This window comes from Schistocerca nitens, chromosome 7 (assembly GCF_023898315.1).
Source record: "Schistocerca nitens isolate TAMUIC-IGC-003100 chromosome 7, iqSchNite1.1, whole genome shotgun sequence".
In the NCBI taxonomy this organism is placed as follows: Eukaryota; Metazoa; Arthropoda; class Insecta; order Orthoptera; family Acrididae; genus Schistocerca; species Schistocerca nitens.
The window spans coordinates 387,494,384-387,513,593 of NC_064620.1; the positions used below are offsets into that span (position 1 = coordinate 387,494,384).

Genomic DNA, 19,210 nt, shown 5'->3' on the forward strand with positions numbered 1-19,210 from the left:
ACACAAGGAGAAACTATTATTTGCTCATGACAGAAATATAATAATTACAGACAAGACATCAGAAATGTTAGAAGTAAAAGCTGAAAGGCACCTTTGGCAGTCCAAAACTGGTCAAATAACAATAAAGTAGCTCTTAATATAAAAAAGACTAATAACATTAACTTACATGTAAATAAAAAACCTAATATAACAAAACTTAAAAATGATAGCAGTGAGATTTTTGGGGAAAATTTAAGTATATATTGAAAGGATAGGCAAATGGGAAATGGAGATGATGTATTTGTCACAGTGGCCAAAAAACTCAAATCCACCGAGATGGAAATTGAAGCTGCACGTGAGATTATTTGGGCAATACTCAGTATCAGGTGCGGGCATAAAATGATAATTAGATCCTTCTACTGCCCATCAGACTCATCTCCTGATGTAACTGAAAACTTCAGAGAAAACCTCAGTTCACACGTGCGTAAGTTCCCCAATCGTCCTGTAGTCATCAGTGGAGACTTAAATCTTCCAACAGTTAATTGGGAAAATTATAATTTTGTTAGTGGTGGACATTATAAGACACCCTGTGAAATTTTACTAAATGCCTTCTCTAAAAACTACCTAAGACGTAGTTAGGAACCCCACCCATGGTGGAAATATATTGGAATTTAATAGCAACAAATAGGCCTGACCCCTTTGAGGATGTCCACAGCAAAACTGCTATCAGTGACAATGACGTGTTTGTGGCAACAATGATTACCAAAGTTTGAAGAACAACTAAAACAAGCAGAAAGATATATATGTCCAGTAAACTAGATAAAAAATCGTAATGTCCTATCTCAATGAGTAACTTGAAACTTTCAGCACAGGTCAGGAGCATGTAAAGGAACTCTGGCTTAAGTTTAAAAGAATAGTTGACCATGTACTGGATGGATATGTATCGAGTAGAACAGTTCATAATGGGAGGGAACAGTCACTGTAAAACATTTCTAAAGAAACAGAGATTACTGCATAATAGGTGTAAAACAAAGCATAGGGCTATAGATAGAGAAATGCGAGAGACACTGAATGAAATGTGCTTGGCTTTTAAGAGAGCAAGGCATGATACCTTCAATGACTACCATAGTAGAATACTGTCAAATGGCATTTCACAGAATCCAAAGAAATTCTGGCCATATGTAAAGGCTGTTAATGACACCAAAGTTAGTGTCCAGTCCCTAGCTACTGAGACAGGAATTGAAATTGAGGGTAGCAAAGTAAAAGCTGAAATGCTGAACTCCATTTTTAGATGTTCCGGTACAAAGGAAAACCCAGGAGAATTGCCCCAATTTAATACTCTAACCACTGAAAACATGAATGAAATAAATATTAGTGTTAGTGGTGTTAAGAAGCAGCTGAAATTGTTAAAATTGAATAAAGCTTCAGGCCTCAATGGAATCCCTGTCAGATTCTACATTGAATTTGTGGCTCAATTAGCCCCTATTCTATCTGTAATCAATCGAAGATTCCTCAAACAAAAAAACATGTCCAGTTCTTGGAAAAAGGCACAGGTCACACCTATTTAGAAGATGGTTAGTAGAAGTGATCCACAAAACTACTGTGAAATATCCTTGACATTGATTTGTTGTAGATTCTTTGAACAGAACAGAATGACCTCCTCAACGCCAATCAGCATAGTTTTTGAAAACATCAGTCATGTGAAACCCGTCTCGCACTTTTCTCACATGACATACTGAAAGCTTTGGATCAAGGCAACCAGGTAGATGTAGTATTTCTTGATTTGCTAAAAGCATTTGACTCAGTACCACACATATGCTTATTGTCAAAAGTACAATCATATGGGGTATCAAATGAAATTTTTGACTGGAGTGAGGACTTTTTGCTAGTGAGAACACAGCATGTTATCTTGGATGGAGAGTTATAATCAGACAAAAAAGCAGCTTCAGGTGTGCCCCAGGGAAGTGTGTTGGGACCCTTGCTGTTCATGTTGTATACTACTGACACTGCAGACAATATTAATAGTATAATCAGGCTTTTTGCAGTTATCTATGAAGAAGTACTATTGGAGAGAAGCTGCATAAGTATTAAGTAAAATCTTGATGAGATTTCAACATGGTTCAGAGATAGGCAACTTGCTCTAAATGTTCAGAAATATAAAACTGTGCACTTCACAAAACAAAAAAACGTTGTATCTTATGACTATAATATCAGTGAGTCAGTGTTTGAATCAGCCAACTCATACAAATCCCCGAGTGTAACACTTTGTAGAGATATGAAATGGAATGATCATATAGGTTCAGTCATGGGTAAAGCAGGTCGTAGACTTCAGTTTACTGGTAGAATACTGTAGAAGTGCAATCAGTCTACTAAAGAGATTGCTTGCAAATCACTCGTGCAACCCATCCTAGAATATAGCCCAAGTGTGTAGCACCCATACCAGATAGGACTAACTGGAGATATTGAATGTACACAGAAAAGGTTTGTTTAATCCATGGAAGTGTGTAACAGAGATACTGAAGGAACTAAAATGGCAGACTCTTGAAGACAGACATAAACTACCTGAGAAAGTCTGTTAGCAAAGTTTCAAGAACTGTCTTTAAATGTTTACTCTAGGGTATATACTAAAAACCCCTATGTATCACTCACATCTCACATGGCAATCGTGCGGATAAGGTTAGAATAATTACTGCACAGACAGAGGCATTCAAACAGTCATTCTTCCTGCACTCCATATGTGAGTTGGGTGTACCCTAATAATTGGTACAGTGGGATGTACCCTCTGCCATGCACCTCATGGTGGTTTGCAGAGTATATATGTAGATGTAGATGTAAATGATACCATAGAGTGTGTAGTTGGCCCAAAAATTTTTAGGTATGTATGTTGATCAGCAATTAAAATGGGGTGAACATACCAGGGTATTTGGAAAACGAATTAGTACAGCATGCTATGCTTACGAATATGAACCACAGTATGTAATAGCTCATGTCTAACAGCAACATATTTTGCACACATACATTCTATCATCAGTTATGGCTTAATATTCTGGAGTGTAAAAGCTCAGAATGTGGAAAATGTGTTCAAACTACAAAAATGAGCCGTGAGAATAATGAGCAGGAGTCATTAAAGGGCCCCCTGCATTAAGCTATTTAAAAAAATGGGGTATTCTGATAGTTCCAAATGAATACATATTTCAAACTGCAGTTTTTATACTAAATGGGTAAAAAAGAAAAAAATCATTGAGCAGTATGCAGCAGACAGCTCCATACATGGTCATCAAACCAGATACAGCAATTGCTTGTACCTAGATAGCAGGAGAGACCCAAATCATGGTGCTTTTCCAAGGAGTCAAGATATATAATAAACTGCCAAAAGAAGGGAACCCTATAAATTTTAAAAAAATTTCAAAGAATATTTACGAAAAATAGTTTTTACTCTATTAAATAGTTCATATAACATAAAATTATTACAAAAAGAAATTTGGTTGACCAGTTACAAAGTAGACACAATACATTGTAGTTTGTAATTTACTCCATTTAATCCAAAACCAAGGAGTATTATTAGAAGAGTCTTACGATTAATTTCTTTTCTGCCATATGCAATGTAGTGATAAATGTTGTGTGTGTGTGTGTGTGTGTGTGTGTGTGTGTGTATCTGCAGATGGATAAATAAATACAAATAAATAGATGCTGTTCTAAGAAACTTTACTCACAGTTGGGAGAACAACAATGAAAATCGCCCTTTGGATAGCTAGAATTTTTATTTTCCTAAATTGCCTGAGGATGGTTCATTTGAAAAAGATGTGGCCAATTCCTTTTCCCATTTGTCCCCAATCTGAGCTTGTGTTTGATCTCTAATGGCCTTGTTGTTGATGAGACTTTAAATCCTAATCTTTCTTCTTTCTGTTTTCCCCCTGCTCTTTATCATACTTAATTCCTAGTCTTTTGTTAAAGAACTGGTCTCCAAAGTAATGTTTAATTCTGATTCCTATGTAGATGTGTATAATTTTAATCTCAGTGATGTGAATTGTTGTAGTTGTACTTTATTCTCTGATGTAACAGTACACAGAAAAGAAAGTGTAGAATGTTTTACACTATAACATCAGTTGCATTTTTTGCAATTTTTCCTATACTTATTTTTATTTTAAATATGAAAATTTCAGATTAGGTTTTGCTGTAACTGTTCTTGATATAAATTCAAACTACAAGTTTATTATTACCAATCATATGTGTGCCTGGTAACAGTAAATCCTGTAATAATTATGATATATTTCTTTAAAATCTATGCTAGATGATCTCTCATATCATTGTTTGGATGATGTTGCAGGCTTTAATTGTAGGCGATTCGAGCTCATCCAACGTTGGAGAATGTGTGTCATCAGCAACTGCTGCTCTGATGAGCCAGGTCCCACCTCCACATTTCTGCTCAATTGTTGTACGTCTTATAGCTCTCCAGATACTTGCTATTGGGGTGAGTCACAAAACCTTCAACAGTTGTTAAATGAAATCTTATGACCTCCAGCAAGAAATACATGGATCATGTTGAATATCAAGAAATTTTCATTCTTGCAATGTACATTTTAAATACGTAGTATCTGGAGATTTTATCTGTAATCTGTAAATATTTTTCATGGACAGAAACCAATTGTGAAAGGAAAATTATTTATAGTTAGTGTAGGTTTGTTAATACTGTGCTAAGGCTACTGTCTTCCCCATGAACCATGGACCTTCCCGTTGGTGGGGAGGCTTGCGTGCCTCAGCGATACAGATGGCTGTACCGTAGGTGCAACCACAACGGAGGGGTATCTGTTGAGAGGCCAGACAAACGTGTGGTTCCTGAAGAGGGGCAGCAGCCTTTTCAGTAGTTGCAGGGGCAACAGTCTGGATGATTGACTGACCTGGCCTTGCAACATTAACCAAAACTGCCTTGCTGTGCTGGTACTGCGAACGGCTGAAAGCAAGGGGAAACTACGGCCGTAATTTTTCCTGAGGGCATGCAGCTTTACTGTATGGATAAATGATGATGGCGCCCTCTTGGGTAAAATATTCCGGAGGTAAAATAGTCCCCCATTAGGATCTCTGGGCGGGGACTACTCAAGAGGACGTCGTTATCAGGAAAAAGAAAACTGGCATTCTACGGATCGGAGCGTGGAACATCAGATCCCTTAACTGGGCAGGTAGATTAGAAAATTTAAAAAGGGAAATGGATAGGTTAAAGTTAGATGTATTGGGAATTAGCGAAGTTCGGTGGCAGGAGGAACAAGACTTTTGGTCAGGTGAATACAGGGTTATAAACACAAAATCAAATAGGGGTAATGCAGGAGTAGGTTTTATAATGAATAAAAAAATAGGTTTGCAGGTAAGCTACTACAAACAGCATAGTGAACGCATTATTATGGCCAAGATAGACACGAAGCCCACGCCTACTACAGTAGTACAAGTTTATATGCCAACTAGCTCTGCAGAAGATGAAGAAATTGATGAAATGTATGATGAGATAAAAGAAATTATTCATGTAGTGAAGGGAGACGAAAAATTTAATAGTCATGGGTGACTGGAATTCATCAGTAGGAAAAGGGAGAGAAGGAAACATAGTAGGTGAATATGGATTGGGGCTAAGAAATGAAAGAGGAAGCCGTCAGGTAGAGTTTTGCACAGAGCATAACTTAATCATAGCTAACACTTGGTTCAAGAATCATGAAAGAAGATTGTATACATGGAAGAATCCTGGAGATACTAAAAGGTATCAGATAGATTATATAATGGTAAGACAGAGATTTAGGAACCAGGTTTGAAATTGTAAGACATTTCCAGGAGCAGATGTGGACTCTGACCACAATCTATTGGTTATGAACTGCAGATTAAAACTGAAGAAACTCCAAAAAGGTGGGAATTTAAGGAGATGGGACATGGATAAACTGAAAGAACCAGAGGTTGTACAGTGTTTCAGGGAGAGCATAAGGGAACAATTGACAGGAATGGGGGAATGAAGTACAGTAGAAGAAGAATGGGTAGCTCTGAGGGATGAAGTAGTGAAGGCAGCAGAGGATCAAGTAGGTAAAAAGACGAGGGCTAGTAGAACTCCTTGGGTAACAGAAGAAATATTGAACTTAACTGATGAAAGGAAAAAATATAAAAATGTAGTAAGTGAAGCAGGTAAAAAGGAATACAGACGTCTCAAAAATGAGATCGACAGGAAGTGCAAAATGGCTAAGCAGGGATGGCTTGAGGACAAATGTAAGGATGTAGAGGCTTATCTCACTAGGGGTAAGATAGATACAGCCTACAGGAAAATTAAAGAGACCTTTGGAGAAAAGAGAACCACTTGTATGAATATCAAGAGCTCAGATGGAAACCCAGTTCTAGAAAAAGAAGGGAAAGCAGAAAGGTGGAAGGAGTTTATAGAGGGTCTATACAAGGGCAATGTACTTGAGGACAATATTATGGAAATGGAAGAGGATGTAGATGAAGATGAAATGGGAGATACGATACTGCGTGAAGAGTTTGACAGAGCATTGAAAGATCTGAGTCGAAACAAGGCCGCGGGAGTAGACAACATTCCATTAGAACTACTGACGGCCTTGGGAGAGCCAGTCCTGACAAAACTCTACCATTGTTGTTGTTGTTGTGGTCTTCAGTCCTGAGACTGGTTTGATGCAGCTCTCCATGCTACTCTATCCTGTGCAAGCTTCTTCATCTCCCAGTACCTACTGCTACCTACATCCTTCTGAATCTGCTTAGTGTATTGATCTCTTGGTCTCCCTCTACGATTTTTACCCTCCACGCTGCCCTCCAATGCTAAATTTGTGATCCTTTGATGCCTCAAAACATGTCCTACCAACCGATCCCTTCTTCTAGTCAAGTTGTGGCACAAACTTCTCTTCTCCCCACTCCTATTCAATACCTCCTCATTAGTTACGTGATCTACCCACCTTATCTTCAGCATTCTTCTGTAGCACCACATTTTGAAAGCTTCTATTCTCTTCTTGTCCAAACTGGTTATCGTCCATGTTTCACATCCATACATGGCTACACTCCATACAAATACTTTCAGAAACGATTTCCTGACACTTAAATCTATACTCGATGTTAACAAATTTCTCTTCTTCAGAAACGATTTCCTTGCCATTGCCAGTCTACATTTTATATCCTCTCTACTTCGACCATCATCAGTTATTTTGCTCCCTAAATAGCAAAACTCCTTTACTACTTTAAGTGTCTCATTTCCTAATCTAATCCCCTCAGCATCACCCGATTTAATTTGACTACATTCTATTATCCTCGTTTTGCTTTTGTTGATGTTCATCTTATATCCTCCTTTCAAGACACTGTCCATTCCGTTCAACTGCTCTTCCAAGTCTTTTGCTGTCTCTGACAGAATTACAATGTCATCGGCGAACCTCAAAGTTTTTATTTCTTCTCCATGAATTTTAATACCTACTCCGAATTTTTCTTTTGTTTCCTTTACTGCTTGCTCAATATACAGATTGAATAACATCGGGGAGAGGCTGCAACCCTGTCTCACTCCTTTCCCAACCACTGCTTCCCTTTCATGCCCCTGGACTCTTATAACTGCCATCTGGTTTCTGTACAAATTGTACAAACAAACTCTACCATCTGGTGAGTAATATGTATGAGACAGGCGAAATACCCTCAGACTTCAAGAAGAATATTATAATTCCAATCCCAAAGAAAGCAGGTGTTGACAGATGTGAAAATTACTGAACTATCAGTTTAATAAGTCACAGCTGCAAAATACTAACATGAATTCTTTACAAATGAATGGAAAAACTGGTAGAAGCCGACCTCGGGGAAGATCAGTTTGGATTCCGTAGAAATGTTGGAACACGTGAGGCAATACTGACCTTACGACTTATCTTAGAAGAAAGATTAAGGAAAGGCAAACCTACGTTTCTAGCATTTGTAGACTTAGAGAAAGTTTTTGACAATGTTGATTGGAATACTCTCTTTCAAATTCTAAAGGTGGCAGGGGTAAAATACAGGGAGCGAAAGGCTATTTACAATTTGTACAGAAACCAGATGGCAGTTATAAGAGTCGAGATGCGTGAAAGGGAAGCAGTGGTTGGGAAGGGAGTGAGACAGGTTTGAGCAAGCAATAAAGGAAACAAAAGAAAAATTCAGATTAGGTATTAAAATCCGTGGAGAAGAAATAAAAACTTTGAGGTTCGCCGATGACATTTTAATTCTATCAGAGACAGCAAAGGACTTGGAAGAGCAGTTGGACAGAATGGACAGTGTCTTGAAAGGAGGATATAAGATGAACATCAACAAAAGCAAAACGAGGATAATGGAATGTGGTCGAATTAAGTTGGGTGATGCTGAGGGAATTAGATTAGGAAATGAGACACTTAAAGTAGTAAAGGAGTTTTGCTATTTGGGGAGCAAAATAACTGATGATGGTCGAAGTAGAGAAGATATAAAATGTAGACTGGCAATGGCAAGGAAAGCGTTTCTGAAGAGGAGAAATTTGTTAACATCGAGTATAGATTTAAGTGTCAGGAAGTCGTTTCTGAAAGTATTTGTATGGAGTGTAGCCATGTATGGAAGTGAAACATGGATGATAAATAGTTTGGAAAAGAAGAGAATAGAAGTTTTCGAAATGTGGTGCTACAGAAGAATGCTGAAGATTAGATGGGTAGATCACATAACTAATGATGAAGTATTGAACAGAATTGGGGGGAAGAGGAGTTTGTGGCACAACTTGACAAGAAGAAGGGACCGGTTGGTAGGACATGCTCTGAGGCATCAAAGGATCACAAATTTAGCATTGGAGGGCAGCGTGGAGGTTAAAAATCATAGAGGGAGACCAAGAGATGAATACACTAAGCAGGTTCAGAATGATGTGGGTTGCAGTAAGTACTGGGAAATGAAGAAGCTTGCACAGGATAGGGTAGCATGGAGAGCTGCATCAAACCAGTCTCAGGACTGAAGACCACCTCAACAACAACAACAACACAGCTACTGTGTGTAATGTGTCTTTTCATTTCCTCAAGTAATAAAGCCTTACAATGTGTTCATCAATTTACACTCTTATATTGAATTTTATATCTCTACTCTTCAGGTGTGTTCAGTTAGTAGTCATTACAGTGTTTCTAGAGATTACTATTTACAAGCTAGTTTTATTATTATAGCTTTCAGTTCCATGGAATTAAAATTATTTGTATGATCAGATATGTGGGAACTGAATGATGTATATTTACTGTAATAAACCCTCAGCATAGAGCTGTCTCCATAAACATAACAGAAAATATGTCTACATTGCTGGAGGTACTGTGAGAAACAATTATGCACTGATAAAAAGTGGTATATACAGTGCCAGTTTTCCTAGAAATAATAAAGTAATTTATTTAGCTTATTTTTTATTGTTTTCAGGAACAATTGCACCTTGAGAATAATTATCGTTTCATTTTTACATTACATGTTTACTTTTTAAGCTTTATTTTTAACTAATTGTGCACAATTTATTTCAGATCTTCAACCAAGTGACAATGGTGAGACATTCAGTAGATCAGATTGGTACATTATTTATGTACACAAATCCAGTCATCTCTCTTTTAGCTTTCAAGTATACTCATGTAAAGCTCTATATACATGGGAAATTTCTGTGAGTCATTTGTTGTTGATTAATGGGAAATGACCTAGTATGTTCCTCCGATATTGATGTTTCTTACAATATTGATTCATAGTGGCATTAAATACTGAAATACTACAGTAACCTGTGGCTTTCTAAATGACTGAATTGCAAAATTTTATCTGTATGATTCTGTAACAGAATTCTGTGTGTAATGTTTAAATATTTGTCCTCTTTGTTATCATTTTAATTCTCTCTATGAGTTGTAAGAAATTCACTGATGCATAATTCTTAAAAACTGGCATCCTTATTAATGTGATACTGTTGAACTAACATTGTTTTCATCACATCTGTTTAAAAGAAAAAACACACTTTGTTGAATTGTGTAATGTTGTGATATATTATGGGTGTGACACTCATCGCAGCTCACTGACATCAATAAAACAGTAAATTTCAAGTTATTGGGAAACATCCAATGATAACATAATCATAACTTCAGTTATTGATCATTTTATTTCACAATTTTCTAATATCTGAAGACAGTTGTTTTTCTCACTCTGTGTATGATATTCCATTCTATTTACACATCATTATATCATTAATTTGACAAGTGCATAATATACAATGCATCACATACTGGCCAGCAATTCTGTTGCATAATTTTATAGTTTTCTCAAGGAAATGCTTTTAGTGTAATATATACATTATAAACATGTTCAGGTTCAGCCATTTAAACATAAAAGCACATAAATAACATCATGGTCAGCGTTCTATTCATTCATAAATGTTCTTGTTTTTATTCACTTCTGCTATTTATTTGGAAATTACTCACAGTATCTTACTTCACTGTTACTGACATTGGTGTGGTGAAAGCCACATGTACAACTGTACACTACTGAAACAGACATAGAAAGGTAGCCTTCTGTAGAATAATATTGAGAAGAAATCTAGCTTATGTGTTCCTTACAAATAATCAGGTGTTAAAGCCAGTGTATGGACACAGTTCTAAAAATATTATAAACAACTCTTCAAGCAACTAGGAATATTGGAAAAATAATAATAGTATGTATACTCCAATCTAAAGATAGTCATTAACTAGTAATTCTGATTTTAAAACAAATACAGGTGACACAGAATAATGGGAATGTTTGAAATTAGTAGTGGCACCCATGAGCAAATGGCAGCACTATGGGTTCGTGACAGTTAGCAAGTAAACAGTCCGCCACTTTTGTAAACATAGACCAGTGGAACAAACAGCAGTGTGCATTAGCCATGAAAATGTTTTATAAAAAAAATGATAATTTGGTAGCGGCATAGAGGGAGTTTTGACGTTTTTATAATTTAGGACGTCATGATGCCAATCCATCGAAACACGTGATAAAATGTTGGATTAATAACTTTGAAGAGACTGGATTTGCCCTCAAGAAGAAATCAACAGGACAATTGAGAAGTGAGCATTCTCCAGCAAACATTGATGTTGTACGCAAGTCTGTCTTACGGAGCCCATGGTGTTCCGTTCGTAAGCAAGCAGCAGTGGTTGGAATGTCCCGGGAGAGTGTTCGCAGAATTCTTCATCTTGATTTAAAATTTCATCAATGAATGACAACGATTACCAGTTACGATTAGGATTCTGTCAACAAATGATAACAAAAATAAACAGTGATAATGAATTTATAAACAAGTTGTGGATGTCAGATGAGCCAATTTCCATCTTAGAGGTTATCTGTATAAACAGAACCAGCGTTACTGGACAAACACAAATTCTAATGACGTTCATGAGCGCCCTCTACATGCTAGTAAAGTGACATTATGGTGTGGTGTTTCATCATATGGGATTATGGAACCATATTTGTAGTAACCAAAACCAACCGTGGGAATGCCTTCGGCTGCGGATCGGATCCACTAGGCGGGGAAGCCGCCGGCGGTGGAGCACGCACCACCGGGTAAACACAAGAATGAGTCGGACGACAGACCAATGACAACCAACAACAACCGACAACGACCGACTATGACTGACACAACAAGGAAGAGATAAACAACGGAGGCTTGTAGAAACCACAACACCAAACACCAACAGTAAAACCACTTGGAACCAGAGCCAGGCAAATGTCAACAATGAGCAACGACCAGAACGCAGTACCGCTGAGATAGAGACGCAATCCGGAGCGAGTACCAGACTGACTTGACCAGGGCAGAGCGGGTCCCTATATATGAAACTGGAGGGAGTGGCTATTGGCCGCGGTCTGCACGTGGTGTAGCGGTGGCGCCCTCGCTGCACGAGAGCCGCTGCGCGGAAGAGCCGCCGCAGACGCGGAGCCCTCTATGGGCTGGCCACGTCCATTTGTTCTGGCACGTGTTTAACTTCCACGGTGGGAGGTACTAGAATATTCTTTCACAAATGAACAGGGAAACACAATAACTTTCGATGTCGATTGTTATGTGGAGATGTTAAAAACTTTCATTACACCTACAGTGAACAACTTTCCAAATGTTCAAGAAGCCTGGTTTCAACAGGACGGAGCGACATCACCCACTGCATGGCAATCAATGGTATATGTGCGAGAATTGTTTGGCAACAGTGTGATTCCACAATTTGGTAACATTCCCTAGCCCTCTAGACTGCCAGATTTATCTGTTTGTGATATTTTTTCTTGTGGGGCTGCCTCTAGAGCGAAGTCTACATGACTCAACCAAGAACCCTGGATGAGTTAAAACAGAGAATTCAGGATGCAATCCACAGTTTTCCAGCTGCAATGTAGCAGTATCAATGAGGAATCTCAACAGTAGATTCCACGAATGTATTTGTACAGGAGGACACCTTCTAAAGGGTGTATTTTTTTTTAAAAAAATGATAAATGCCATCAATGTTTCATAAGTGGCAAAGTTATAAAGTTTCAATTACTATGAATGCAATTTGTTTCCTTCATCACTTCCAGTTTTATTGGGTTGTGGAAATGTTCCCATTTTTCTGTGTCACCCTGTATAACACTGATAACTATAGTACTAGGAGTTTTAAGTTTGTCCTTAATAGAAATAATGAAATGTCCTAGCATGAAAATCACTTATGCTCTACTCAATGATTTACAGTGCCTCGTTTACAGGGTGTTCAGAGATTCCCGTTACAAACATCCAGGCCTTTCCAGAGGCCACTGAGTAAATAATATTTTGAACAGGAACCTATGTCCAGAAACATACTGTTTACACTCTTTGATGGTTCCAGTTTGGATGTTTAACCCACCCCCTTCTTTTGAGGAATTGAATTAGGCGTGATGCAATAAAGTTATTAGGTAACAATTTGAAATGGGCCATAACAAAACAACCGTTTCTCATCTAAGCACATTTATTTGTATTAACATTAAGCATTATGTTTTTACATTATTCCAAAACAGAAAGGAACCCAGCATACTGTACGTACAGAACAGTACTGGTGCATTACTACAGCAGCTCAATGTCGTGACCACCAACATGGTTACAGACATTGACCTATGAAGTATGTTCTGGTACACATCCTCCATCCCACCTGGTGTACCTTCTATTTCTAGTGCATCTGCCAGAACTCATGCCAGTAGATCTTCCTCTGTCTCTACAGGAGTCTCGTAGATTAAACTTTGTGTACAACCCCGCAAGAAGAAGTACATAGGAATACATATAATCCTATCTACCCTATTGCATACCGGGACAAACAGACTTTCCTCTTTCCCTCATTAGACATGGCTACATTAAACATCTGAACTGAAACCATCATAGAATGGAAACAGTACATTTAAAGACATGGGGTCCTATCCATAATATTATGTACTCACTCTCCTCTACAAGTCCTAGCACTTTTAACGGAAATTTCTGAACACCCCATATAAGGCAATATTTTGAATAACAAACTCAAATCATTTTCAGTAAACAACCTTTCTGATCCACAGTTGAATTTTCGAATAACCAAAGTTATAAAATGTTATGTAAGACAATAAGGGAAATTCTTCATAATTATGTGTACAAGGTACCACTGTAAATATCCACCATATACCTGCTCATTAAATAGGAACTTATTTGACAGTTTTGAATCAGTTAACAAGTTCTGCATAATAACTGGATATTGTTAATGTAATCAGTGGGCTATGTAGCCATCTACACACATCAAAAAAAGTTTTGCATCACCCCCGTTCCCAGAACTCCTGAAGATAGACGTTGACTGTGAATATTGTACCATGGACACAGTCCTATTGACTGTTCAGAGACGTCACTAAGCCCATCAAAAGATGTAAAAAACCATGCATTAATGGCACCTATTACAGGGGGTCCAACAGCCGATCAGTTCCAGTCATTCAGTCAGGATGGAGGTACATGACTCATGTTGTCTGTAGTTCAACCATGCCTGGACAGCCGATACCGCGGTTCGATTGCATCTGCATTGTTTCTTTGTGCCAGGAAGGGCTCTCTAGAAGGGAAGTGTCCAGCCGTCTCACAGTGAACCAAAGCGATGTTATTTGGACATGGAGGAGATACAGAGAGACAGGAACTGGTCAATGACAAGCCTTTCTCAGGCTGCTCAAGGACTACTACTGCAGTGGATGACCGCTACTACGGATTATGGCTTGGAGGAACCCTGGCAGCAACACCACCATGTTGAATATTGCTTTTTGTGCAGCCACAGTACGCTGTGTTACACCTCAAACTGTGCCAATAGGCTGCATGATGTGCAACTTCAGTCCCAACGTCCATGGTGAAGTCCATATTCGCAACCACACCATGCAGCATGGTACAGATGGGCCCAACAACATGCCGAATGGACCACTCAGGATTGGTATCATGTTCTCATTTATTTATTTACATGTCAAGTTCTGAAGGACCAAATTGAGCAACAAATCTCCAAGGTCATGGAACATGTCAGTAGATAAAATTACAACATAAAAGTAATTACAGATAAAAATGAAATGTTGATGAAGCCGAGAGAAGTCAATCCATAAGCTTAAGTACACTAAATCAACAATACAACAAGAATAAGCTTAATTTTTCAAGGAACTCCTCGACTGAATAGAAGGAGTGACCCATGAGGAAACTCTTCAGTTTCAATTTGAAAGCGCATGGATTACTGCTAAGATTTGTGAATTCAAGTGGTAGCTTATTGAAAATGGATGTAGCAGTATACTGCACACCTTTCTGAACAAGATATGACAGTAGGGAATACATATATTGAGAGGCCAATGTCAAAATACCAAGACTCATGGACAGGGGTCGGCAAGAGGTTTGTGAACTCTTCACCGATGAGTGTTGCTTATGCCTTCAACCAGACAATCATCAGAGACATGTTTGGAGGCAATCTGGTCAAGCTGAACGCCTTAGATACACTGTCCAGCAAGTGCAGCAAAGTGGAGGTTCCCTGATGTTTTTGGATGGCATTATGTGGGGCCAACATATGCCACTGGTGGTCGTGGAAGGTGCCGTAATGGCTGCACGATACTTGAATAACATCCTCCGATCGATAGTGCAACCATATCGGCAGCATACTGGCAATGCATTTGTCTTCATGGACAACAATTCGTGCCCCCATTGTGCACATCTTGTGAATAACTTCCTTCAGGATAATGACATCACTCAACTAGAGTGGCCAGCATGTTCTCCAGACATGAACCCTATCAAACATGCCTGGGATAGATTGAAAAGGGCTATTTATGGGTGACGTGACCCACCAACCACTCTGAGGGATCTACACTGAATTGCTGTTGAGGAGTGGGACAATCTGGACCAACAGTGCCTTGATGAACTTGTGGCTAGTATGCCATGACGAATACAGGCATGCATCAATCCAAGAGGATGTGCTACTGGGTATTAGTGGTACTGGTGTGTACAGCAATCTGGACCACCGCCTCTGAAGATCTCGCTGTATGGTGGTACAACATGCAGTTGTGGTTTTCATGAGCAAAAACAAGGGCAGAAACGATGTTTATGTTGAGCTCTATTCCAATTTTCTGTGCAGGTTCCGGAACTCTTGGAACCGAGGTGATGCAAAATTTTTTTTATGTGTGTCATTGAATGACTAAGTAATAGACTTGGTCATGCAGAAGAACAGTCCTTTGAGGTATGTGTTACTTGTGCATATTTTCTTTCCGTTGGCCTCAATCTAATGGAACATACGCTCACAGAAATTTCCTTGATGTAACTTCTCACTAATTTAACTGTTACTTCTCCAGTATAGTGCACTACTTGCACTTTTCTTCATAAAAAAGTTTATCATTTCTTTCCCTGCCTTACACGCATCAAAATACCTTTTTATAGTTTACTATTTGTTTGAAAATCAATCTAGTGTATGCCCTTTGGGTTTGCCATCTGACTTTTGGCTTCCCTGACTAGGGGATCTGCCTGAGGAATGCGTTTTTTTGACATACGTAGAAGCCCTCAGTTAACCCACCAGTATTTGAATATGTTTTTCTTATTCTGAATTGTAACCCTTATTGCTGAGAAATTTACTCTCTTTTGTGTACTAAAGCTTGTGTATAGCCTCCAAAAATATTCTTATTCTTAACAGTTGCCTTCAGAATATTTCTGCCCTCTTGTCTTTATACTGTACAGCTACAACTACTGGTAATGTAATTTGCTTGCATATACCTAGAAGCACAGGACATGCTCAGTTCCTATTCTCAGTAACAGCATTTTATGACTCTACTTTCCACATTCCTTCATTAAAATAGCTACTGATTAGATGTCAACTGCCATGGCCGTATTACTTGATAAGTGCTTACATTTCGTACTTTAACATAGAAATCAAGTTATGCTTATTAGAGGGTTCCTTGAATGCTTACATTTTATTCCATTACTGATATTACATTTTTGTTATTCAAAGCAGCTCATTTTTGTAAAAGGTTCTAACACCTTTCCGTTTTGAGAAAAATAATATCTTTGAAATATTATGTTAACTTGTGAGTGCTAAAGGTAGTTACTGTTTTGCCATATAGCAGCAGAGTTCTGATGACAACATCTTCCAACAGCTGTTCTTACTTTCTCATGTACACCATTTAATTTATTGAAAAATGACAAGGATACTTTTAGTATAACATTTCTCTTTAGGATTCCTTAGTTGGACATTAGCTTTTGTTCTACTAAATTTCACAACATTTTATGAAGCAAGTATTCATTGCTGTTAAGTGGCACCAAACACTCAGCTGGCATATCTATGGACATTGGTAACTGCTGTTTTTATGTGTATGTGTTAAACATTTGGTTACAGCATTCAGAGTACTTTCAAAAGCTACTATTGAATTACTTTCACACTCAAGCATTCCTCACACCATTGTTGTTGAATACTGTTCTTCAGAGCTTGGACAAAGTGCTTTTTTAAATGATTGTAGAATGTGAATGAATGGATAGAAGCATTTGTTTTGATACATACTATTTCTCAGGCTCATGAGAAAAGAGTTCCAGCCTCTGCTATTTTGCTAGCCACTTTACCTGTTGATAAGATTTGTCCAATAGGTATATCTCAGTTGAGTACTTTAGATACAATAGCAGGTGGTTGATGTACTATTGTTAGACTTAACAACAATAGCAGTATTAACTTAACTTGTATTCTGTTTATATATCTTTTGTTGAATATTCATCTTCAACCAAATAATTGACACAATATTTTACTGTGAAAATAATTAAATGTGGTAACTGCCACAGGTTCATCTTGAATGGAAATCCATATAATGCAGTGCTGTTGAAAAGTTCCTGGATTTCCATCCTGGTGAGAATGTTGAAATGCCATGACATTTTGATGAGTGTCATACCATTATCTTCAGTAAAAGTCAAACCAAGAGTTTTTCATCGACAGAATACACCAGAAAAATTCATATTCACCCACACAATACTGGTGTAAAGAATATGTAGTTTGTACTGCACCCTACTTAAGAAGTGATTATATTCATTTTTGTCAATACAGCTACTGCTACTATCATTGCACAATCCAGGAAAATTGCTACTGTTCTTTGCAGCTGTAACCCCAGTTGTCACCAGGCATACTGTTGGGAAGGTTCCCCACAATAGCATGAAGATCATATCACTGTATGAGTTGTGTGAAAGCCCCAGATGCTGCATTTGTGGAAAGTGATGAAACAGAGTGTAGAGATTTGTTGGAATAGAGAGGCATTCGTACATGGATGTGAAGGAAGTATTGTCCTTCACTCAGTAACTTTGTACACAGTATGTTGTTCATTTGAATGCTTGTAGTAAGAGGTATTAGCAAAAAATTTCAGATATTCACATTTCCTATCAAATACTACAACAAAGAAAGCAGGTAGTGGGTCAGATACTAAGTAAGAGTTCTATTATCACTCCTTTTTGCTAGCAGAAGCACTCCATCAATGTTAATTTTTACTTGGTAGTACATTGAACAAAAATCCATTAACTTTCCATGTAAATGATGCTACAGTAATTTCATCTGATGCTATAAAGTATATCAATTGTCTCCCCTAAAATCAATAACTGCCCTTTACCGAAGAATTCAGAAGACATTTTTGTCTGCTCATGACATGGGTCTTGCAGTGTCTGATGCAATTATTCAAATGGTTTTTCTTTGTATCCAAATGATGGATCAGCAATAAGGACAAATATACAGTTAAATGATATTTGTTAATGATTCCCAAAAACTGTGAAAACTAATCACTGTTTTCAGCAGTGAAGAAGTCATGCACGTATTATGCTCATACTTTCACTACATTCACTCTAGTACCATCGTACAGCAACATTTTTCAGTAACTGCTCTGAACAGTGATGGTTTTTCTACGTATTTTGCTCTTACCATCAATAAACACTCTTTAACTGAACATCACTTCAAACGGTAATACCTGACATAAAAAGTTAAGTACTCATAAGGGGAGAATGGAAAAGAAATGAAACTTCACATGTTGAGAGGTTGTGTGATGTTAAAAAATTTAGTCAAATATACAGAGAAATTGGCAGTATGAGCCCTCTTACCAAAATGACATTGCACCCCCTCTGACCTGGATGGAGGCACTGTTTCAGTTGGGAAGGGTGTCATAAAGATGTTCTATCCTCTCCTTAGGCAGTTGCGCCTACAAGTGATCCTTGGTATCCTAGACACTAGGACTGGATATTGTGGATGTCTGAGCTGGTCTCACACATGTTCTACTTGGGATTGATCGGGGGTCTTGCTGGCTACAGGAGTACCACAACATTACCCAGACAGTATGTAGAGACATGTTCCATATGTGTACAAACATTGTGCTGTCGAAAAATGGTACCTTGATACTGTCGCACGAGAGGCAACATATGAGGACACTGGACGCCCATGACATGCTGATGTGTAATGAGGGATTCCTCACTCTGTATCAGACGTGATCTGAAGTTATGCCCAATGGCTTCCCATACCATGACACCAGGAGAAACACTACTTTGCTTCCCTGCAGCCTAGGAACGATGGGTCCTCTTCCCAGATCACTGCCACACTTGCCAATGATCATAATCTGGGGTACTGCAGAACCATGATTCATTGCTGTACCCCATGTAGTGCCATTCATTATATGTTTTCCAGTCATGGCACTGCTCCAAAAGCCACAGTTTGTGTTGTGGCATTAACAGCAGCTTATACATGGGACAGTAATTCCCAAGTCTTGTGGCTGAGAGTCCCTGATCAGTGGTGCAGATTGA

General features: G+C 38.3%; 1 protein-coding gene across 1 annotated transcript in view; it reads left to right on the plus strand.

The window, feature by feature from the left end:
- The window catches only part of LOC126194994 (protein unc-80 homolog), a 1,036,886-nt gene that overhangs the window by 899,389 nt on the left and 118,287 nt on the right, over positions 1–19,210 (plus strand). Inside the window, exons 54-55 of the mRNA XM_049933411.1 lie at positions 4,307–4,450; positions 9,471–9,491. Of these exons, the coding sequence (XP_049789368.1) occupies positions 4,307–4,450; positions 9,471–9,491 (165 nt within the window). The remainder of the gene's footprint in view (positions 1–4,306; positions 4,451–9,470; positions 9,492–19,210) is intronic.